The sequence below is a fragment of the Chelonoidis abingdonii genome, chromosome 11 (assembly GCF_003597395.2).
Source record: "Chelonoidis abingdonii isolate Lonesome George chromosome 11, CheloAbing_2.0, whole genome shotgun sequence".
Taxonomy (NCBI): domain Eukaryota; kingdom Metazoa; phylum Chordata; order Testudines; family Testudinidae; genus Chelonoidis; species Chelonoidis abingdonii.
Genome location: NC_133779.1, coordinates 23,569,665 through 23,592,705, shown reverse-complemented (window position 1 = coordinate 23,592,705; position 23,041 = coordinate 23,569,665). Strand labels below are relative to the sequence as shown.

General features: G+C 52.9%; 1 protein-coding gene across 1 annotated transcript; it reads left to right on the top strand.

Annotated features, from left to right (window-relative positions):
* The first annotated feature begins 339 nt into the window (after positions 1-339).
* Positions 340-22,083, top strand: LOC142047564 (arachidonate 12-lipoxygenase, 12R-type-like). Its single transcript, XM_075071351.1, is given in 12 exon segments — positions 340-701; positions 8,273-8,323; positions 8,326-8,364; positions 8,367-8,481; positions 8,746-8,830; positions 13,031-13,259; positions 13,564-13,650; positions 16,858-17,027; positions 19,917-20,038; positions 20,544-20,644; positions 21,235-21,405; positions 21,903-22,083. Coding segments are annotated over 12 exon segments (1,497 nt in total). The 5' UTR covers positions 340-554; the 3' UTR covers position 22,083.
* The last annotated feature ends 958 nt before the right edge of the window (positions 22,084-23,041 follow it).

Genomic DNA, 23,041 nt, shown 5'->3' with positions numbered 1-23,041 from the left:
TTGTTACTCTTTTCTGTACTTTTTCCAATTCCAATGTATCTTTTTTGCATTCTTCCTTCTCCCCACTCCAGAGCCTTCTGCTGGTATCTCTCTGTTGACTACAGATTGACTGCCTGAAAATCATCCCCTGCTACCAGCTCTCTGATAAGAAGCCCCCCGATCATCCACTGAATTTTGTGAAGCAGCAAGAAGGACCCATAATGTGTCTCCCAAAACTGTTTCATGGGATTTCTCGTATTTAGGGGCCCCCTGAGAGCCCCTGGGCTGTCACCACTTTGTTTTATCACCCTGTGTGCGCAGGGAGCGGAGGCATCCTTAAGCATTCGTTGGAAATGACAATTAGCCAAGTCAGCCTCACCGCCCTTTGCCTGTGTCCAACCCCCTGGGCTGGGGGTGGCTGATCCATGGAAGAACTCACCACTCACATCACCAATTGCTTAATGCGGGCAATATAAAAACCAGCAGCGTGGCAGGACTGGGAGATAACACCGGATCTCCAGCAAGCCAGACAAGGGATCCTGCCGGATACGCTCCTGCCTGCCTCACCAACTACGATGGGCACCTACAAAGTCCGCGTCGCCACCAGGAACTTCTTGCTAGCTGGGACCTTCAGCTCCATCTCCATCACCCTGGTGGGGACGCACGAGGAGAGCGACAAGAAGCCCCTCGACAACTGCGGGAAGGATTTCAACCCCGGGGCGGTGAGTATTAGTAGAACACAGCCAGGCTCTGGGGACAGAACCTCCCAGTAGAAAGTGTGTGGGCGTTGCCAATGCTCATGACTTGGGGCTGTTTGATCATCAATCCCCATCTTCTGGAGTCATGGGGTTACTCTGGGTGACTCTGCATTCATTTGAAAAAAAATATTGAAGTTTCTAGTCCTTGTGGTTGCATAGTTCAGGTTTTCTAAGTGCAGCTTAAAATATCTCCAAATAGTTGGTGTTTTTTCCTAAATCTCTGGTGCCTGGAGTCACATGACTATGACAGGAGACTGGCAGCTTTTATTGTGAGAATGTTACTGCTTATGCTAGAGAGGAGAAAGGGGCGCAAATTTTCAACTGTAATATTTTTTGTGGTGAAAAATGGCTATTTGCCACGACCTTTCACAAATTTGCACTGATTCCATTGAATTGTTTGAGTTCCAAAATAAAAAAAACACAGAATGTTTTGGTCTTCTCATTTTCAAAATAAAAGTGTTCAATTTTTCTAGGCAATGAGCATTTATTTTATGTTTCATTTTATTTAAAATGATGTCCCCTGATTTTCAGATTTGCCAAAATTTTCATTTTTTCGGTTTGACCAGAAGTGAATTCCCCCCAGCCCAAATTTGTTGGAAATTGCAGAACTGAAAAATCCACTCAATGTCCTCATTCTATTATGTGAGGAGGATGGTCTAGTGGTTAGAGTAGATGCCAGGGCTATGCTAAATCCTGATTCTAGTCCCTTTGTTACCGCAGTCTTACAGTGTGAAAGCCTTTCTGTGACTCAGTTTCTCCATTTATATAAAGGGGATAACAGCACTGTGCTACTTCACAAAAGTTCGGGGAGGGGTAATTGCGTTAAAGATTCAACGTGCCTCCATACAACAGTGGTGGGTGCCAGATAAGTACCTAAAATAGACTCGCTGTAGAAATGCCTCAAAAACATAAAGCGTGTGGGTTACTGCTTTAATCTCATGATTTGTAAACCAAACTCATGATGGTTTGGGAGGGACGCTGAGGGATGGTGCGTGTTAGGGGGCTTTCCCTTCACCCTCTCCCCTGCTTCTTGCCACGCAGACGGAAAGCAGAAGTCGCAAGTTCAGGCAGTGAGATGTTTATTGGGGTTAGTTCCCAGCAAACACCCATCGCTCTACACGCTGGCAGAGTCTATTTCCCAGGGCTCCGTTCGCAGCTCTGACACTGCAGAGCCTGGCCTGTGTCCCTGTTCCTCATCAGCCCCAAATATCCCAGCCATGCCGCCCCTGCTCCCACCCCTTACGGTCAGGTTCCGTTTGGAGGGGCGTGAGTCGGGGGTCTTTGCCCCACCGCTTTTGTACCCCTTGGGGAGGGTGTAATGGTGCGGAGGACTCACCACTTGCTCCGGGGATTAGCTCAGTCCAGCTCCGGAGCACCCTCTGCAGGGGGCGTCCTGCCCGTTGTCTGCTCTACTCCCCTGTTTCAGACCCAGGTTGCTCCCCTGCTCAGCGGGGCTCTCTTTGGGACATTGCCCCCCAGCAAAGCCAACTACTTCTTCCTCAGCCCCCTTCTGGGGGTCACAGCAGCCCTGTGGCTCACACCCACCACAGGGGCCAACCACAACCCAAAGTCTGCAGGGGCAAGTGTGGTAAACTTTTTCCCAAATCTGGACTTTAGCGTACAAAATCTGGGTGCTTACTCTGAACCTTCCCAAGCTTATACACAGCTTGGATCTTATTTCGCTGCCACCAGCCGAAGTTTTCCAGGCTTTCGGCCCCCTCGGGTTCCCCAAACCTTTCCTTGGGGGACCCCTCCAAGACCCAGAGCCCCTGGGTCTCCTCTATCTCATCCCCCAGCTTCCCCCCCTTCTCCTGGTTAGGCCGGTTGCGGATTTTTGCTTTTTTTTCTTTTTTTTCCTTATTTGACCTTTTTTTTGGGAAATTACAACCAGAGAGCACTCTAGACTTCCCCGAGGCTATGCATTCAAACCTTAGTAAGCTCACACAGAGATTCCCCTCCCTTTGTCCGTAGCCTTTTCCCGCCCGGACGATAGGAAAGTAAGACACAAGAGCTTGGGCTTTCCTCCCCCTCTAGCCTGTCACCGACATATACAGAGCTCTGGCGAAAGAAAATTCCTCTCCCTCTGCCTCACTAGGAAAAGAAACTCCCACAAGTTTTTAAAAAGAACACTTATATTAAAAGAAAGAAATACGACCATAATACTGCATTAAGAAAATCAATACAGGGATATGGCTATAGAAGAAGAAGGAAAACAATCTGATCTAAAGATAGCCAAGTAACCGGTTCCAGCAAATCAACACCCATGTAATACAATCAAAGCACCTCACAGACCGATTACTTTGGTCGTTATGTGCTCACACTTGATAGAGAGATATTTGAAAGAAGATGGAGGTTAGAAGAAAAGCTTGTTTACTCACGAGCCGAGGAAAAGCAGAAAAGACCCGAGTTTCCGTTCCCATCTCAACTTTAAAAAATCAGGTCTCTTGATTGGTCCTCTGATCAGGTGTCTTGCAGTTCCCCTCTTTGTTCACCCTTTGACAGGTAAAAGAAATTACCCTTACCTACTCTACTTATGAGCGCAATTGCAGTCTGTATTAGCCCTGCCACTCTGTGGCCAGGTGCAAGTCAGGGGGGACCCAGCCACGACCGAGAGACCCTCAAGCTGCGCCTCCCTGCCCAGCTGAGCAGGTAACATCAGGCCAGCTCCCCTTCTGCTCCCCTCGAGCCAGCACTGCTCTATTCTGGTGCTATGCCTCGGCCAGTCCTCCTCCTGGCTGGCCGCTCCTTTCTTTCTCTGCCACACTGCCTCCCCTCGGCTCTAACAAGCCCTCGCCCTCCTTAGTGCAGGTTTCCACGCCTCCCTGGCTGCTTCTGCCGCACTCCCTGGCTGGAGTTGGGCCACTTGACCACAACCAGAGGGGTAAAGGAGTGAGGTTGTGTCCTGGGGAAACCGGCTCTGTTCTCGGCCATTTAGTGTGTAATTGCCTTCCACCTTCGCCCCCACGCAGCAGCGAGGGCTGCGGAGGAGGAAAGATCCCCCCCCACCCGCTCACATAAAGGGGTACCGACTTCTCTGGTTCTGCCATTTCTCTTTCTGTCCTCTCTCTGCGCCAGCTGAGGTGCCCCGAGCACGGGCTGCAGGGTTGGAGGGTAGTTAGGGCAGGAGCAGGCTGGGTGGGGTGAGGTCTGCCAGGGTTGGGAGGTGAGGGAGGAGGCTCAGGGTTGGGGTGGGAGAGCGCCTTAGCCGGGGGCAGCTCTCATTTGTGTGAGGGGGCAGGGGAATGTGGGAGGGGGGGATGCAGGAGACGATACTGTTTGTGCTCAGGGTGGGCGCTGTGGGGGATGCAAGAGTCCAGGGTGTGAGGCGGCGGGTTGCAGGGGTCAGGGCGGGCTGGGGATGTGAGCTGGCGGTGGTGCGGGGATGCTCCAGCCCCCCTGCCTGAGCACTCAGAGCCGCGGGGCTGAGGGGGTATGCGCCTATTTCACCCCCCTTCCCCAGGCAAGCCCAGCTCTCTCCATCTCCTCCCGTGCCGCCAGCACACTGCAACTCCTCCCCTTCCCTTCACGGCGCAGGTGATCCGCTGTTGGGGCAGGGATGGCAGCAGTTGACAAGGAGTGGATGGAACAGGGCCGGCTTTGGGAAGTGGAGGCCCGATTCGAATAACTTTTCGACCCCGGGTCCTTCACTCACTCTGGATCTTGGGCGGCACTGAAGGACCCATAGCCGAAATGCCACCGAAGACCCGGAGCGCCGCCGGGTGAGTAAAAATTAAAAAGGTGCCTAAGTTAGGCGCTCTTCTTTAGGGCGTGGGGCCCTCTTAGGCGTGGGGCCTGATTCAGGGGAATCGGCCTAAAGCCGGCCCTGGGTGGGAGCCCAGAAAGGGGCAAAGGATTCCTGCCTTATGCAAAAGATCTATACAGAGCAAAGTGGAGAGCCATCATGAGGAATCCCCTAGCTACCACCTGAGCTGGAACAAGAGCTGTAGAGGGGAAATAATTGTGCCCAAGCCTGGAAGGCGTCCAGTCTGAGGAAAAACCTAATTAAGCATCTCTAAGGGTGAGATTATCTGTATTCAGTTTGATTAGACATAGATGTGTGTGTTTGATCGTATTTTTCTTAGTGACTTACTTTGTTCTGTCTGTTACTACTTAGAACCACTTAAATCCTACTTTCTGTATTTAATAAAATCACTTTTTACTTATTAATTAACCCAGAGCAAGTCTTAATACCTAGGGGAGCAAACAGCTGTGCATATCTCTCTATCAGTGTTATAGAGAATCAACAGTTTATGAGTTCACCCTGTATAAGCTTTATACACGGTAAAATGGATTTATTTGGGTTTCGACCCTATTGGGAGTCGAGCATCTGAGTGTTAAAGACGAGAACACTTCTGTGAGCTGCTTTCAGGTAAGCCTACAGCTCTTAGGGGATGTGATTCAGACCTGTGTCTGGGTTTGAAGCAAATGAGCAGGCCTGGCTCAAACCAGGCTGAAATCTTAAACTGACAGGGCAGGAAGGCAGGGGCAGAGGTAGTCTTGGCACATCAGGTGGCAGCTCCCAAGTGGGGGAGAGGCAGGAGCCGGCAGGACCCAGCTCATTCCCCCACAGGAGAGAGTTGGGGGCGGAGCAGAGCTGGCCGAGGCGGGGCCCCTTTGGACCGTGGGCCCAGCACCATGGTGAATCCAGTACTGTCTCTTATCTCTTATCACCCCATCTGGCTGTGGGCAGATGTAACACGCCGTGTCTTTGTCTTTCCTTCCCACATATTAGTATAAGGATCAAGAAGTCACACCCCAAATTCTATTTCAGGCTGACAAACAAGCCTATATCCTCACACTCCACCCCCTTCTCTTTCTTTTCTTCTGGGATCCGCTGGCCAAGGTATCCCGGGAAAAGCCTAGGACATATGGCAGGACATTTCCTGATAGGTCCAGGCATCAAGGTGGAATGTGCTGATGCTCCATTTGCCCCACTGCCCCCTGTGCCCTGCACCTTCCCTCGTGTGGACATCCATATTCCAACGAGTGTGCCAGACGCCCCATCATGGTGTGCCCGAGAGGTTGGGTCGGGGTTATCTTCCATGATAATTAGTGGTTGTACCTTAACCACCGCAGTGGACATTACAAAATTAGCCTACTTATCAGCAGGCCAATGGCCATAATAATCCACAGTGACATGATAATATAGTCCGACATCAGGCCACCACCAGAACTGCTTCTCCTCCTTTGATAGGGTCAAGCTCTTTTAACACCATTCTGGAGCGTATATTTTAAATCCGTCCCATTGTTGGCAGTGGCAGCGAGCTGGTCCTGCAGGTTTCGCGTGCTGTTGTCCGTGTTATGAGTCCACGGGATATTCACAGGCAAACGGGGTATTGTCCACACCGGCTTGAGCACGTGGTGTGGAACCGAGTAGTGTGGGCTGGATCAATTGCACACAGCAATGAGTTCCACGGATCCATTTGTGCACCCTAGTCCCAATGGGAGCGTGTAGAGGGTTCTCGTCGTGCGGACAGAAAGCAGGAGGCCAACTGTCCGAAGTGCTCTACACGCTGGCAGTGTCTGTTCCCACATGTTCCCCTTCCCAGCTCTGACGCAGCAGAGACCGGCCTGTGTCCCCCTTCCCTATTCCCCCCTCCTCCTCCTTAGCAGGCCCAAATATACCTGCCGTGCACTCCCCTAATCTTTGTCTTTTATTTACACATATTGGTATAAGATCTAAGTGTATTCAAAAAGTCACACCCCAAATTCAATCTCAGGCTGACAGACAAGCCTGTACACTGACAGTGTGTGAACACTTGCGGATAGTACTGAAATAGTTAACAGCACTGGCATTTCTACAGCATTGCTAACTCGCCTGACTTTTAGGCGCGTCATGTGATCTTTGGGGTATATCTTAAAGCACCAAGCACCGGGAGTCATGTGAATCTGTGAGAATCTAGGTTTGGGGTTTGTTTGTTTTTTAAAAAAACTCCATTTCTTCTGTTTGCGGGGCAGAAAAAATCTGGAAAATGTGACCTCTTCTTCTATTAATATTATGAATAATAATAATAATTGATAAATAAATAACAGGACATTCAACAAAAGCAGCAAAAACGTAATTGGATTAAAAGGCTTTACATTCACCCCAGGATTCACTGCTACTAATTGGAAGAGTTTAGCAGGGTTGAGCAGAGGGATTCAATAATGCAGTAAGTCATTGTAATATCATCCAGATTTCCACCTGCTACAATAAACGAGGCTTGTCTGCCCTGTGGTTCCTGGTCCCTAGCCAGTTCCCAAGTGTCTTGAGCAAGGGAGACCCTCACTCATGGGAAGGTTATTGCAAAATGTGTCTAAAGAGACAGAACAGAAGCTGCCAAACTGGCGCTGATATGTTTCACGATAGACCCTAGAGGCCAACACCCGGACTCATGATCTGCATCTACTCGGAAAACGAACTCCGTCTCCTTTTCGCTTGTACTAGATCTCACTGCAGCGGCGTTAAGGGCCATGCCAGCCCCGAGCTGCAGCTCCTTTGGGATGGCAGGCCTGGTGTTCTGGTGAGTAGCCAGCGCCAGGGGCTGGAGATCACAGGGGAACAGTTTGCAGGCACCATAATGCCTGGGGACAGGGCGGGCTGAGCGAGGAGCGGGGGTCTAGAGCAAGACTCAAGGGGTTGGATAGCTGGGAGATCAATCAGTATCGGAGACATCCGGGGTGATGCTTGGAGTTTTTATGGAGGGCTGGAAGATCTGATGCATGGGGCCGGGTCAGCGGTTGGATGGAGATCAGGTGAGGCAGTGGGGCAGGGCTGGGCGAAGCCATGGGGCAGGGCTGGGTGAGGCATCAGGCATCAATCTGTCACTCAGCCAGCTTCCTCTGGCTCTTGGGGTCTTTATAGTCTGGGTACCCACAGAGAGCGTGGGCAGCCCAGCCCATTGGGGGCCTGGGCCGTGTCTGCCCTGGGGCTGCAGGTTCAAGGAGGCGCGGCGGCTCAGGAGGACCTGGAAGGCCGGGGTTCAATACTGGGGCCCTGGTGGGGCCCTGAGGAGTGGGGTGTGATGGGTTTGGTCACAGAGACCCCCTTGGGACTGTTACCTGATGTGCTAAAATTACCACTGAGCCCGTTTTCTCTGCCAGCTTGGATGGGTGGAGGCCAGAATATCATTCTGCTTTAACCAAGGCCAAGCTGGACGCAGGCGGCTGCTTCTGACCCGTTTCTGGCGCTTCAAAGCAGGTGGGCACCGCTGGAGGGCTCCCAAAGCTTTAAAGGATTGTGCCTTACCCGATACACTGCTCGGGCTGTGCTGAGACTACCTCAAGCTGCAGCCAAACTGGGAAACCTTGCCTCTGCCTTCCGGCTAATGAAAGGTCAGAGTGCTCAGGTAGAACAGAAGTTGCACAGTGACTTAGCCGAGTTGTTGTTTTCCTTGTATGGGACTTCCACACAGCGGGGCAAGGAGGCCAAACAAGTATTATTATTGGGGAGGGGGAGACAGGAGGCTGACGGTTAACTCCCAGAGTTGCTGGATTAATCCCTGAGGTCGCACCCTCACGCTCCGGTTTGTCGCCCTCCCCCGTACCCACTGCAGGTGGAGGAGTTCAAGCTGCGCTGCCGGCGCTGGCTGGGGACATTCGTTCCTGAGTGCAGCTCCACAAGGAAGCCCTACTCTTCTACCCACCGGGACCAACTGGTACTGCAGCTTCGTGGAGGTCATCTCCCCCCACGGCCAGACCTACCGCTTCCCCTGCTACCAGTGGATCGAGGGCTACCGCACCCTGGAGCTGCGGGAGGGCAAAGGTAGGGGGCTGCGGGCTGGGGGAGGGCACATGGGGGCCGACCTGGTGTCGCTTGGGATCATAGCAAGCTAGTTATCCCGGTACACACCCGCATCCACACCCCTCTATCTTTCCATCCACCCCTATACACCCCCTCCATCTACCCATCCCCATACACCCCTCTGTCCATCCATCCCCGTACACGCACTCCCTCTCTCTATCTCTCTATCTATCTATCCCATACACACCCCTGTCTCTCTCTCTCACGTTCTCTCCTCTCCCCCAGGCCAGACGGTTTGCGACGATGCCGACTGCCCGTTGCTGCTGGAGCAGCGGCAGGCTGAGCTGACGCACCGACGCAAGTGCTATGGGTGAGTCAGACCCCGTGGGGGTTGGGGGAGCTCCATGGGGCTCAGGCCTGTGCGGGGTCCCGGGGATGGAGGGAGCGGTAGGAGCTGCAGGACAGTTGGCCCAGGACTGTGGCTGAGGGTGGCTGGATTTGGCTGGGCAGGATGTATCGATGCTGCCTCTGGCGGGACACAACTGAGAGTATCAGTTTGGGACAAATTGTTTAGAGCAGGGGAGTTACAGCCCAAAACTGAGGGTCCTTCGCACACCAAGGCAAACCAAACCAAACCAGCCAAACAGAAAAGACTTCGGTTTACCCCACTGGCTGACCACATGTCACACAAGCAATTCCCTTAGACACTCCAGTATCCCCACCAGTGCCACTTGTTATGGGGACAAATGGTTATGAAAACCAATATCTCCGTAAAATAAAAAAGTTTCTCCCAGTCCCAAAGGGCCAAGCTCCAGACCAGGTCAATATACAGATCAGATCTTACCCAGAAATCATGCTGTTGCCAGTCCTTTAGAATCTAAAATCTAAAGGTTTATTCATAAAAGAAAGAAATCTAGACGAGAGCTGAAACTGGTTAAAGGAATCAACGACATCCAGTAATGGCAAAGTTCTTGGTTCAGGCTTGTCGCAGTGACGGAATGAACTGCAGGTTCAAATCAAGTTTCTGGAACATCCCCAGCTGGGATGAGTCATTCAGTCCTTTGTTCAGAGCTTCAGTTTGCAGCAAAGTCCCTCCAGAGCCAAGAATCAAGACTGAAGACAAGATGGAGGAGATGCAGCAGCCTTTTATAGTCTCTTGCCATGTGGCCTCTGCTTTCTTTGTTCCAACCACAAGCCACCCAGCACATGGCACGGAAAGACCTTAGAGTTTTGTCCCTGCATGCTTTGCTGAGTCCAAGGTGTATCTGCCTTCGCTCAGTGGGTCAGTTGTACAGCTGATGGTCCTTAATGGGCCACCAAGCAGGCTAGGCAGTGCTGATGCCAAGTTGTCTGGGGTGTCACCCAAAAGCATAGCACAAGTTTGAACTACAGACANTGGAGTAGGGTTGGGGTAAGGAGTTAGGGTTGGGGTATAGAGTACATTTAGGGTTTTGAGTAGGGTTGGGGTAAGGAGCTAGGGTTGGGGTATAGAGTACATTTAGGGGTTAGGGTTTGGAGTAGGGTTGGGGTAAGGAGTTAGGGTTGGGGTATAGAGTACATTTAGGGTTTTGAGTAGGGTTGGGGTAAGGAGCTAGGGTTGGGGTATAGAGTACATTTAGGGGTTAGGGTTTGGAGTAGGGTTGGGGTAAGGAGTTAGGGTTGGGGTATAGAGTACATTTAGGGTTTTGAGTAGGGTTGGGGTAAGGAGCTAGGGTTGGGGTATAGAGTACATTTAGGGGTTAGGGTTTGGAGTAGGGTTGGGGTAAGGAGTTAGGGTTGGGGTATAGAGTACATTTAGGGTTTTGAGTAGGGTTGGGGTAAGGAGCTAGGGTTGGGGTATAGAGTACATTTAGGGGTTAGGGTTTGGAGTAGGGTTGGGGTAAGGAGTTAGGGTTGGGGTATAGAGTACATTTAGGGTTTTGAGTAGGGTTGGGGTAAGGAGCTAGGGTTGGGGTATAGAGTACATTTAGGGGTTAGGGTTTGGAGTAGGGTTGGGGTAAGGAGTTAGGGTTGGGGTATAGAGTACATTTAGGGTTTTGAGTAGGGTTGGGGTAAGGAGCTAGGGTTGGGGTATAGAGTACATTTAGGGGTTAGGGTTTGGAGTAGGGTTGGGGTAAGGAGTTAGGGTTGGGGTATAGAGTACATTTAGGGTTTTGAGTAGGGTTGGGGTAAGGAGCTAGGGTTGGGGTATAGAGTACATTTAGGGGTTAGGGTTTGGAGTAGGGTTGGGGTAAGGAGTTAGGGTTGGGGTATAGAGTACATTTAGGGTTTTGAGTAGGGTTGGGGTAAGGAGCTAGGGTTGGGGTATAGAGTACATTTAGGGGTTAGGGTTTGGAGTAGGGTTGGGGTAAGGAGTTAGGGTTGGGGTATAGAGTACATTTAGGGTTTTGAGTAGGGTTGGGGTAAGGAGCTAGGGTTGGGGTATAGAGTACATTTAGGGGTTAGGGTTTGGAGTAGGGTTGGGGTAAGGAGTTAGGGTTGGGGTATAGAGTACATTTAGGGTTTTGAGTAGGGTTGGGGTAAGGAGCTAGGGTTGGGGTATAGAGTACATTTAGGGGTTAGGGTTTGGAGTAGGGTTGGGGTAAGGAGTTAGGGTTGGGGTATAGAGTACATTTAGGGTTTTGAGTAGGGTTGGGGTAAGGAGCTAGGGTTGGGGTATAGAGTACATTTAGGGGTTAGGGTTTGGAGTAGGGTTGGGGTAAGGAGTTAGGGTTGGGGTATAGAGTACATTTAGGGTTTTGAGTAGGGTTGGGGTAAGGAGCTAGGGTTGGGGTATAGAGTACATTTAGGGGTTAGGGTTTGGAGTAGGGTTGGGGTAAGGAGTTAGGGTTGGGGTATAGAGTACATTTAGGGTTTTGAGTAGGGTTGGGGTAAGGAGCTAGGGTTGGGGTATAGAGTACATTTAGGGGTTAGGGTTTGGAGTAGGGTTGGGGTAAGGAGTTAGGGTTGGGGTATAGAGTACATTTAGGGTTTTGAGTAGGGTTGGGGTAAGGAGCTAGGGTTGGGGTATAGAGTACATTTAGGGGTTAGGGTTTGGAGTAGGGTTGGGGTAAGGAGTTAGGGTTGGGGTATAGAGTACATTTAGGGTTTTGAGTAGGGTTGGGGTAAGGAGCTAGGGTTGGGGTATAGAGTACATTTAGGGGTTAGGGTTTGGAGTAGGGTTGGGGTAAGGAGTTAGGGTTGGGGTATAGAGTACATTTAGGGTTTTGAGTAGGGTTGGGGTAAGGAGCTAGGGTTGGGGTATAGAGTACATTTAGGGGTTAGGGTTTGGAGTAGGGTTGGGGTAAGGAGTTAGGGTTGGGGTATAGAGTACATTTAGGGTTTTGAGTAGGGTTGGGGTAAGGAGCTAGGGTTGGGGTATAGAGTACATTTAGGGGTTAGGGTTTGGAGTAGGGTTGGGGTAAGGAGTTAGGGTTGGGGTATAGAGTACATTTAGGGTTTTGAGTAGGGTTGGGGTAAGGAGCTAGGGTTGGGGTATAGAGTACATTTAGGGGTTAGGGTTTGGAGTAGGGTTGGGGTAAGGAGTTAGGGTTGGGGTATAGAGTACATTTAGGGTTTTGAGTAGGGTTGGGGTAAGGAGCTAGGGTTGGGGTATAGAGTACATTTAGGGGTTAGGGTTTGGAGTAGGGTTGGGGTAAGGAGTTAGGGTTGGGGTATAGAGTACATTTAGGGTTTTGAGTAGGGTTGGGGTAAGGAGCTAGGGTTGGGGTATAGAGTACATTTAGGGGTTAGGGTTTGGAGTAGGGTTGGGGTAAGGAGTTAGGGTTGGGGTATAGAGTACATTTAGGGTTTTGAGTAGGGTTGGGGTAAGGAGCTAGGGTTGGGGTATAGAGTACATTTAGGGGTTAGGGTTTGGAGTAGGGTTGGGGTAAGGAGTTAGGGTTGGGGTATAGAGTACATTTAGGGTTTTGAGTAGGGTTGGGGTAAGGAGCTAGGGTTGGGGTATAGAGTACATTTAGGGGTTAGGGTTTGGAGTAGGGTTGGGGTAAGGAGTTAGGGTTGGGGTATAGAGTACATTTAGGGTTTTGAGTAGGGTTGGGGTAAGGAGCTAGGGTTGGGGTATAGAGTACATTTAGGGGTTAGGGTTTGGAGTAGGGTTGGGGTAAGGAGTTAGGGTTGGGGTATAGAGTACATTTAGGGTTTTGAGTAGGGTTGGGGTAAGGAGCTAGGGTTGGGGTATAGAGTACATTTAGGGGTTAGGGTTTGGAGTAGGGTTGGGGTAAGGAGTTAGGGTTGGGGTATAGAGTACATTTAGGGGTTAGGGTTTGGAGTAGGGTTGGGGTAAGGAGTTAGGGTTGGGGTATAGAGTGGACTTAGGGGTTAGGGTTTGGAGTAGGGTTAGGAGTAAGGAGCTAGGGGAGGGTATGCACACCCCAGTTGTGTGTATATGCACACCCCAGCTGTATGCGTGTGCCCAGATTTGTGTGTGTGCACCTCAGCTTTGTGGGTCTCCTCTTCCTAACACTGGATTTGCTGCACCGTCATGTCCCCTCATCCTGGCACCCGGGTCCCAGTCCCTGGGCTCCCCTGGGGAAGCAGCAGGATTCACACCCCCAGCCTGCACCCCCAGCCCTCCTGCGTCTTTCCCCCCGCAGCTCAGCCAGTGCCCAGGCCCCGACAGCCCCATCTTCCTGCCCAGCGACTCCGAGTGGGACTGGATCCTGGCCAAGACCTGGGTGCGCTACGCCGACTTCCTGGTGCACGAGTCCGTCAGCCACCTGCTGCTCACCCACCTGATCGACGAGGCCTTCACCCTGGCCACCCTGCGCCAGCTGCCCATGTGCCACCCGCTCTTCAAGGTGAGAGAGGGGTCGAGCTGCCCCCGCCAGCCAGTTGTGCCCAGATGTGCAGGAGAGAAGAGCCCAGCAGGGGGAGCGTGCCAGTCGGGCCCCACTGCCGGCATCCAACAGTGCCCAGCCTCACATGTGCGTGCCCAGTGGGGTGTGTGTGCCCAGCATGCCAGGCTGGGCGCGCCCCATGCTGGCTGCATTCTATCCATCATGGTCCAGCACCTCCCCAATGATGGGGAAGAAGAAGCCACTGCTGGGGTGAGGGGTGGCTCCCTGCTTGCCCTCACCCACCCCTGTGTCTCTTATCCCCCAGCTGCTGCTGCCCCACACCCGCTACACGCTGCACATCAACGTTATGGCCAAGAGCGCGCTACTCAGACGTGGAGGGGCCTTCGAAAAGGTGAGAGGACCCCACGGTCAGGGGCATTGGACCCAGCTCCACTCCCAGAGCTGGGGAGAGAACCCAGGAGTCCTGGCTCCCAGCCCTCCTGCTCTAACCACTGGCCCACTCCACTTCCAGAGCCGGGGAGAGAACCCAGGAGTCCTGGCTCCCAGCTCCCCCTGCTCTAACCCACCAGGCCCCACTCCCCTCCCAGAGCCGGGGAGAGAACCCAGGAGTCCTGGCTCCCAGCTCCCCTGCTCTAACCACCAGCCTCCACTCCCCTCCCAGAGCCGGGGAGAGAACCCAGGAGTCCTGGCTCCCAGCCCCCCTTGCTCTAACCCACCAGGCCCCACTCCCCTCCCAGAGCCGGGGAGAGAACCCAGGAGTCCTGGCTCCCAGCCCCCCTTGCTCTAACCCACCAGCCCTCACTCCGCTCCCAGAGCCGGGGAGAGAACCCAGGAGTCCTGGCTCCCAGCTCCCCCTGCTCTAACCCACCAGGCCCCACTCCCCTCCCAGAGCCGGGGAGAGAACCCAGGAGTCCTGGCTCCCAGCCCCCCTTGCTCTAACCCACCAGCCCTCACTCCGCTCCCAGAGCCGGGGAGAGAACCCAGGAGTCCTGGCTCCCAGCTCCCCCTGCTCTAACCCACCAGGCCCCACTCCCCTCCCAGAGCCGGGGAGAGAACCCAGGAGTCCTGGCTCCCAGCCCCCCTTGCTCTAACCCACCAGCCCTCACTCCGCTCCCAGAGCCGGGGAGAGAACCCAGGAGTCCTGGCTCCCAGCTCCCCCTGCTCTAACCCACCAGGCCCCACTCCCCTCCCAGAGCCGGGGAGAGAACCCAGGAGTCCTGGCTCCCAGCCCCCCTTGCTCTAACCCACCAGCCCTCACTCCGCTCCCAGAGCCGGGGAGAGAACCCAGGAGTCCTGGCTCCCAGCTCCCCCTGCTCTAACCCACCAGGCCCCACTCCCCTCCCAGAGCCGGGGAGAGAACCCAGGAGTCCTGGCTCCCAGCCCCCCTTGCTCTAACCCACCAGCCCTCACTCCGCTCCCAGAGCCGGGGAGAGAACCCAGGAGTCCTGGCTCCCAGCTCCCCCTGCTCTAACCCACCAGGCCCCACTCCCCTCCCAGAGCCGGGGAGAGAACCCAGGAGTCCTGGCTCCCAGCCCCCCTTGCTCTAACCCACCAGCCCTCACTCCGCTCCCAGAGCCGGGGAGAGAACCCAGGAGTCCTGGCTCCCAGCTCCCCCTGCTCTAACCCACCAGGCCCCACTCCCCTCCCAGAGCCAGGGAGAGAACCCAGGAGTCCTGGCTCCCAGCCCCCCCTGCTCTAACCACCAGCCCGCACTCCCCTCCCAGAGCCGGGGAGAGAACCCAGGAGTCCTGGCTCCCAGCCCCCCCTGCTCTATCCACCAGCCCCCAGTCCCCTCCCAGAGCTGGGGAGAGAACCCAGGAGTCCTGGCTCCCAGACCCCCCTGCTCTAACCCACCAGCCCCCACTCCCCTCCCAGAGCCAAGTACTTGGGAGTAAAATGCGCCTGTTGCCCGAGTACTGGCCTCACCTGGAACCCCTGAAGCTCTCTTCCCGTATTGTCTCGCCGTGAAAACCACATCGGGAACCTCCCAGAGAGCAGATCCTTCGGGCCAGCCTCCATCTGAATTAGTCCCAGGGTTTGCACTGTGTGGCTCTTGAGATGCAGCCTCTGCCTTCAGTTCATCAGTACTGTTAGCAATTAACTCGGAGAACTCCTGGAGGACGGGTAAGGTCCCAGCGAGCTGGAAAAGGGTAAATACGGCATCTGTCTTTGAAAAGAAGAACAAAGAGGATCCAGGGAATTATAAACCAGTCGGTCTAACTGGAAGATACTGGAACAAGTTATTAAACCATCAAGGATGGATCATAGGGTTAGAAAGAATGGCCCACATGGATTTGTCAAGAACAAATCATGCCAAACCAACCTAATTTCCTTCTTGGACAGCGTTGCTGGCGTAGTGGCTGGGAAGAAGAAGTAGACGTGATGTATCTTAATTTATATCTTGATTTTAGTCTTTTGACACATCCCACGTGCAAACTAGGGAAATTTGGGCTGGATGGAATTACTATGGGTGGTTGAAAGACCAGACGCCAAGAGTGGGTTCTCAATGGTCAGCTGTCAAACGGAATCTAGTGGGGTCCCACAAGAGGTCATGCTTGGTTCGGCACTATTCATTATTGTCGTGAATGACTTGGATAATGGAGTGGAGAGTTTGTTGATAAAATTTGTGGCTGACACCAAGTCAGGAGGGGTTGCAAGCACTTCAACGGGCAGGATTAGAACTCAAAGCGACTGCAACAGCTCGGAAAATTGGGCTGAAATCAACAAGCTGAAATTCAGTGAAGGCAAGTGCAAAATGCACCACTGAGGAAGGAAACCTCCAATGCCTAACTGCACAATGGGATGTAACTGGCTGCCGGGGGTCGTACTGTTCGAAAGGATCTGGGAGTTATAGTGGAATATAAAACAGTGGAATATAAGACAACAATTAGATGCAATTGGGAAAAAGGCTAATTTCATTCTAGGCTGTATTAATGGGAGTGTCCTGTGTAAAACCCGGGGAGTCATTGTCTGGCCCTCGTGAGACCTCAGCTGGAGAACAGGGGGGTGGGGGTGGGGATGGGGGAGGGGAGGGACGTCACACTTTAGGAAAGATGTGACCAAATTGGAGAGTGTCTGGAAAGAGGAACAAACATGATAAAAGGTTTAGAATCCTGATCTATGAGGCTAGGTTAAAAAAAAAACCTGGGCATATTTAGTCCTGAGAGAAGAAGACCAAGTGGGGGACCTGATAGTCTTGAAATAAGTTACAAAGAGGATGATGATCCATTGTTCTCTGGTCCTGCTGAAGGCAGGACAAGAAGTAATGGGCTTAATCCACAAGAAGGGAGATTTAGGTTAGAGATTACGAAAAGCTTTCTCTCTCTAAAGATAGTTAACTCTGGAGCAAGCTTAGAGGTTTTGGAATCTCCATCATTGGAGGTTTCTAAGAACTGGTTGGACAAACACCGGAGGTTGCAAGTGATTGGTCATTTTTGGGGTACAACGCAAAGTGAAACATCGGGGAGGCACATTTGTCATGGGGTGTGTTGTCAGTTGTCTCGTTGCGCTAAAATAGATCATGGCGGTATTTCATTCTAACCCGCCCCCTGGCCTGCTGGCTCAGACGTTGAAGGCTCTGTCTCTGGTCCCTTCCCAGGGTATGGGCTCAGGGGTCGAGGGGACCAAGGTGCTCATGGCCAAGGGCATGTCCTGCCTGACCTACAACTCCCTCTGCTTACCTGATGACATCCAAGAGCGTGGGGTTGACTGCATCCCCAACTACTACTACAGGGATGATAGGCTGAAGATCTGGTCGGCCATTGAGAGGTAAGGAACAGGAGCCGGGGCGAAGAAGCAGATGGCATGTGGAAAATTCCCACCAGCTCAGAGTTGCTTGGAAACACGACTTTCCTGCCACGTAAAGAATTCTGAAATAAAAAAACCTGAAATTTCCTAAAAGGCAATTTTTGAAAGACACCTGCCCCCGCACACCCAGCTACATTGCATGAATTCTCCTTGAGCCACTCATGAATCACACAGAGAAGGCCACTGGCTAGTACTCACCACCCGTGCACACCAGGACTATACCATCTCGCCCTGGTCAGAAGCCTGGCCAGTCCTCCCCTCCCTCAATGTGGAGCGGACACGCACCAGTCTTTGTACCTGAGCTGAGATTTCCTGAGCACTTCAACCAAACCAAAATATTTTAGGTAAAATATAAAACAGGTTTATTAGCTACAGAAAGATAGTTTTTTCGTGATTATACATGGTAGGCATAAGATGTTAGAGACAGTTACCAAAGAAAATAAAAGATAAGCGAACAGTCTAAATCATAACCCTTATTACCTAGGCAGCATTTGATGACTATGAGCCACCAATGTGATACGGCTGTTAAAAAAGCTAATGCGATCTTGGGATGCACAGGCGAGGTATTTCCAGTAGAGATAAGGAGGTGTTAGTATTGTTATACAAGGCACTGCTGAGACCTCATCTAGAATACTGTGTGCAGTTTGGTCTCCTGTTTAGAGGAGGAATTCAAACTGGACAGGGTACAGAGACGGCTACAGGGTCCGGGATGGAAATGCTATGAAAGAGCTCAGTAGGCTTGTATTTCTTAATCTAAAAGTTGAGGGGGGATATGATGCTCTTTAAAATAGATCAAGGATAAATATCAGGGAGGGAGGAATTATTTAAGCTTAAGTAACAAATGTGGACACAAGAACAAATGGATTCCAAACTGGGACACCTAGGAAGTTTTAAGCTTGAATTAGTATGAAGTTTTAACCATCAGGAGTGAAGGTCGTGGAACAGGCTATTCACGGGGTGATGGGCAGACGTATTGTCTTCAGATAAGCTTGATAAGTTTAAGGAGGGGATGGTATGATGGGATAGCCTAATTTTGCCAATTAATTTGGCAATTGAGCTTTGATTATCAGCAGGTAAGTATGCCCAGTGGTCTGTGATGGGATGTTAGATGGGATGGGATCTGAGTTACTACAGAGAATTCTTTCCTGGGTGTTGGCTGATGAGTCTTGCCCACATGCTCAGGATTTGACTGATCACTATATCTGGGGTCGGGAAGGAATTTTCCTTCCGGACAGATTGGCAGAGGCCCTGGAGGTTTTTCACCTTCCTCTGCAGCATGGGGCATGGGTCACTTGCTGGAGGATTCTCTGCAGCTTGAGGTCTTCACACCACACTTTGAGGACTTCAACAACTCAGACGTAGGTTAGGGGTTTGTTATTGAAGTGGATGGGTGAGATTCTGTGGCCTGCATTGGGCAGGGGGTCAGATTAGATGATCATAATGGTCCCTTCTGACCTTAAAGTCTATGAGTCTTTCAGCATTTAGATCAACCAATTTTCTCAGCCCACTGGATGTTACAGTTCTTCATACACAGGCTTCTCCCTGGTGTCTGGGACCAGTCTCCTCAGTTAAAGTTTTTGTCTTCCCGGCGTAGGTGAGGGAGGAGAGAGGCCAAGGAATGATACCACTCTCCCTTATTTTATACCTCAATCCATGTGCCTAGAAGACACTTGCCCAGACATGTCCTGGTGGGCTTTGCTGAGTCACTGGATTGAACAATCCCCCTGGTGGGTCTTGTGCAACTGCGTCAGAGAGTGGAACAGTCCCCGTTGTGTGGCTCATTGAATTATAAATCCACTGATTACAACTCCCCTGCTTATTATTGGTCGTTGAACACCCTCCTGGGTGGGGGAAGTTCTTTATATGTCACTAGCACCTTTACAGCTTATTTCAGTAACAGCCACCCAGCAAAATCTCATAACTTCATACACACCAACGATATACATATTTGGAAAGAACAATGGGTTTCAACAGGTCATGACCTTTCACATGATATCATACATGACATGCTTTGTATGAAATATCACAACTATATCTGAATGATGCGTATGGGTTTTCCAGGGAGCTATTTTGAGGTACAGTGTGTCACAGATTCTATTCCTGATACCTGGAGGTTCCCTGGTAACAAGAAAGCATGGTGTCAAGGGACAGCTTTGGGCACTAAAAAAATTAACCCTAACGCAATGAAAAAGTCAACCCGAATCCAATATTGATGCCTGGCTTGGTGAACTGGCTGATCACACAGCTAACTAATGTCTGGGATTGCGGAGAAAGGGAATGCATGAAAAATTCTAAGCAATTTGGGCTGATTTATGATCAATGTAGACACTGAATATAGATATGTGACATCTGCTCCCCTGCCTTTACCCTAACCCCTGTTACTTACTTTGTGTGGTAGATTGGTTGGCTTAGGAAAAATGAATGAAAATTTGTAAATACACAACAATGGAGAGGAAAAGTCAAACTTTTGGGAATTTTGTCCAAAACCAAATTCTGGGGAAAGATCTCATTGGGGGTGAATGGAAACACTTGGTTTCAGTCAAGCCCAGATGTTTTGTGTCAATTGTGATGCTTATTTAATGTATTAAGCTCCTCAAGAGCAAGTCCAATTTGAAATGAAAAGTTCAGCTCTGCCGTAAACGAGATCCAGGATCACCTGGAGGTCAGCCCGGCGGCTTAGCCACCAAGCCATGCTGCCACAGCTAGGAAAGGGTGAAGTGAAGGCGACACTAGGTACCGGCAAAGGTGCATGGTACCACTGGGCTGTTTGGTGATGCTAGCTGAGTGACACTGGTGAGTGATGTGACCTGCATTGACCCATCCAGGCCGACACATCTCTGCTCTTTCCAGCTTTGTCTCTGGCATTGTCAGACACTATTACCACAGCGACGCCCATGTGCTGGCCGACTGCGAGCTGCAGGCCTGGGCAGACGAGATCTTCCGTGAAGGCTTCCTGGGGAACGAGGCTTCCGGTAGGGGCCATGTGAACCCAGAGCTTTGCAGCCATTGGTCACAGGGCTCCATGCACGTCTCAGGAGGATGAACGACTGTCAGCCAGATCCAAGCTGGTGTCAATGGGCATCTCTCTATTGGAGTCAATGGGGACAGATCCTGACTGGTGTCAATGGGCATCTCTCCGTTGGAGTCAATGGGGCCAGACCCCAGCTTGTATCAAGTGGCCCTGCAGGCAGGGGTTTTGACCCCCGGATGGGGAGCAAGGTGTCCAACCCTGCTGGGACAGGGTAGCCCGGATCACGGTGGTGGGATGGGGCTGTGGGGTGACTGGGAACTGCCCCGCTGTGGGAACGGTCAGGGCAGGGAGATGGCGCGTGGCCGAGCTGAGGCCTTGAGCAGGACAGTGACTCACCGGGGGAGGCTCTGGCAGAGGGAGGCATCAAACCCGGCTCCAGGGGTCCCAGCCCAAGGCGACAGAACAGGGCCAGGCCGGGTCAGTGATGCCCGTTCTCCATCCCGCAGGCTTTCCCTCATCCCTGCAGAGCATCCCTGAGCTCATCAAGTACCTGACCATGTGGATCTACTGCTGCTCGGCCCGGCACGCCGCCCTCAACAATGGGCAGGTAGGGAGAGGCCAGCCTGGGTGCTCAGGGCCCTATTTCCTGCCCCCCATGGGACTCTGGGGTCCTGCCATCAACACCCCCACCCTGCACCCCCCCATGCGGTCATGGAGTCCAGCCACCGACACCCCCACTCTGAACGCCCCCATGGGGCACAGCCACTGACACACACACCCTGCATCCCACACAGGGCCCTGGGGTCCAGCCACCGACACCCCCACCCTGCCCCCCACGGTTCCTTGGGGTCCAGCCACCAATACCTCCAGTCTGTCCCCCACCCCACTGACACCTCAATCCCCAGGACCCTGCTCTAGCAGCCAATCCCCCACCCAGCACCCAACCCCAGTGAGACCCCAGACACCGTGGGACCCTGCTCCAGCCCCCTAACACCCTCCCTTACTGCCGCGCTTAGCACCTCTAACCCCCCCTTGACTTTCCTAACCGTTGCCCATGGGTGAGACACTGACCAAGCCCTGGATGCCCAGAACCCTTGGCTGAGCCAGACCTTCCCTGTGCTGGTGCCCCCTGGGCGGGGTGACGAGGGGCTGGTGCTCTCCGGCTGCCCTGACTGTAAGGGTCTCTCTGGGCTGCAGTACGAGTTCGGCGCCTGGATGCCCAACTTCCCGGCCTCGATGAGGAATCCCCCACCCCAGGCCAAGGGCACCACCTCCCTGGAGAGCTACCTGGACACCATCCCGGAGGTCAACAGCACCAGCATCGCCATTTTCACCCTCTGGGTCATCTGCTGCGAGCCAGGGGACTCGGTGAGGACACAGGAGCTGTGGGGCAGGGAGTGAGGCGGGGAGGCTCAGCAGGGGACGCTGGCCCCTGGCAGGTGGGGCTGGCCCCAGGGTGGTGCTAGCAGGCACTGAGCTGTGGCTGGGGGTGTCTCTTTAATGAGCCATTCAGCTGAGTTCTTCCCCCCCCACCCCCTTGTGGTAAGAATAAAGGACCCACTGAGGTTTCCCACGAGCCGGGGCATGAACCCAGGTGTCCCGGCCCAGCTGCATTTTGGGGGTTTCCGTTCAAACACCCATAAATTCCACCGTGTTGTTTCAACCGGCCACAGGATTGTCCTTCCCTCCCTGGCCTGAACTCTTTGCAGTGTTGCTACACAGCTGTTAAACACCTTCCCTGCGCTCTAGGGCACGTGAGGGATCCTTGTGTAACCAGCCGCCCCGCCCCAGAGGTGGCCACATCTCAGGCTCGGGTGATGAAGCCCTTTCGTGCTGTCCCTCACCGCTCTCCCGTTCCCTTGCAGAGATCCCTGGGCACGTACCCCGACGAGCACTTCACGGAGGAGGAGCCCAAGCAGCTGATCAAGGCCTTCCAGGGGCGCCTGGCCCAGATCTCCCAGGGGATCCAAGAGAGGAACAAATCCCTGCCCATCCCCTACCGCTACCTGGATCCCTGCCAAATCGAGAACAGCACGTCCATCTGAGCCCGACCAGCGAGCCCCAGGGATGGGCCCCATGCAGCTGCTGGCAACGCTGTCCCTGCGATCCTGTTCGGGGTCAATAAACCACAGACTAGTTCCACTCTGAATGGCTGATTCTGTGTAGTGGGGTACAGAACGAGGGGCTGGGAGCCAGGACTCCTGGGTTCTTCTCCTGGCTCTGGGAGGGGAGTGGGGGCTGGTGGGTCAGAGCAAGGGGGGCTGGGAGCCAGGACTCCTGGGTTCTCTCCCTGGATCTGGGAGGGGAGTGGGGGCTGGTGGGTTAGAGCAGGGGGGGCTGGGAGCCAGGACTCCTGGGTTCTCTCCGTGGATCTGGGAGGGGAGTGGGGGCTGGTGGGTTAGAGCAGGGGGGGCTGGGAGCCAGGACTCCTGGTTCTCTCACTTGGCTTTTGGGATGAAAGTGAGGGGGCTTGTGGATTAAGATGGGGGCAGCTGGGAACGCAGGACTCCGGGTTCATCTCCCCAGCTTTGGGAGAAGAGCACGTCTTTATGGGTTAGCGCAGGGGCAGCAAGGCTTAGTGAAATCAATCGCAAGCCTCGACCAGTGCGCTATGGGTACAAAATACCTGTGTCCCCAAACCCTGCGATTAGGACAGGAAGGGTTAAAGGACAGCTGTGCTTTAAATTAACCCTGAAACAGTTAAAGGCCTGGGAAGGGATAGCTCAGTGGTGTTGAGCATTGGTGTCCTGACTCTAGATTGTGACCAATCCTTGAAGGGGCCATTTGGGCTTGGTCCGCTATATCGAGCAGGGGGTTGGACTAGATAATTTCGGAGGTCCCTCCCTACACCCTTGAGTAATGATTGAAGAACTGGGACCCTAGGCCCAAGGCGCTGCCTTGAGATTACACGAGTCCAGACAGAAGGACTAGAGAATAAGCGACTCACCACGCACCTGGTCTAACAGCTGGTTTCTCCAAACTGCCTCAAAGCCGCTGCGCCTTT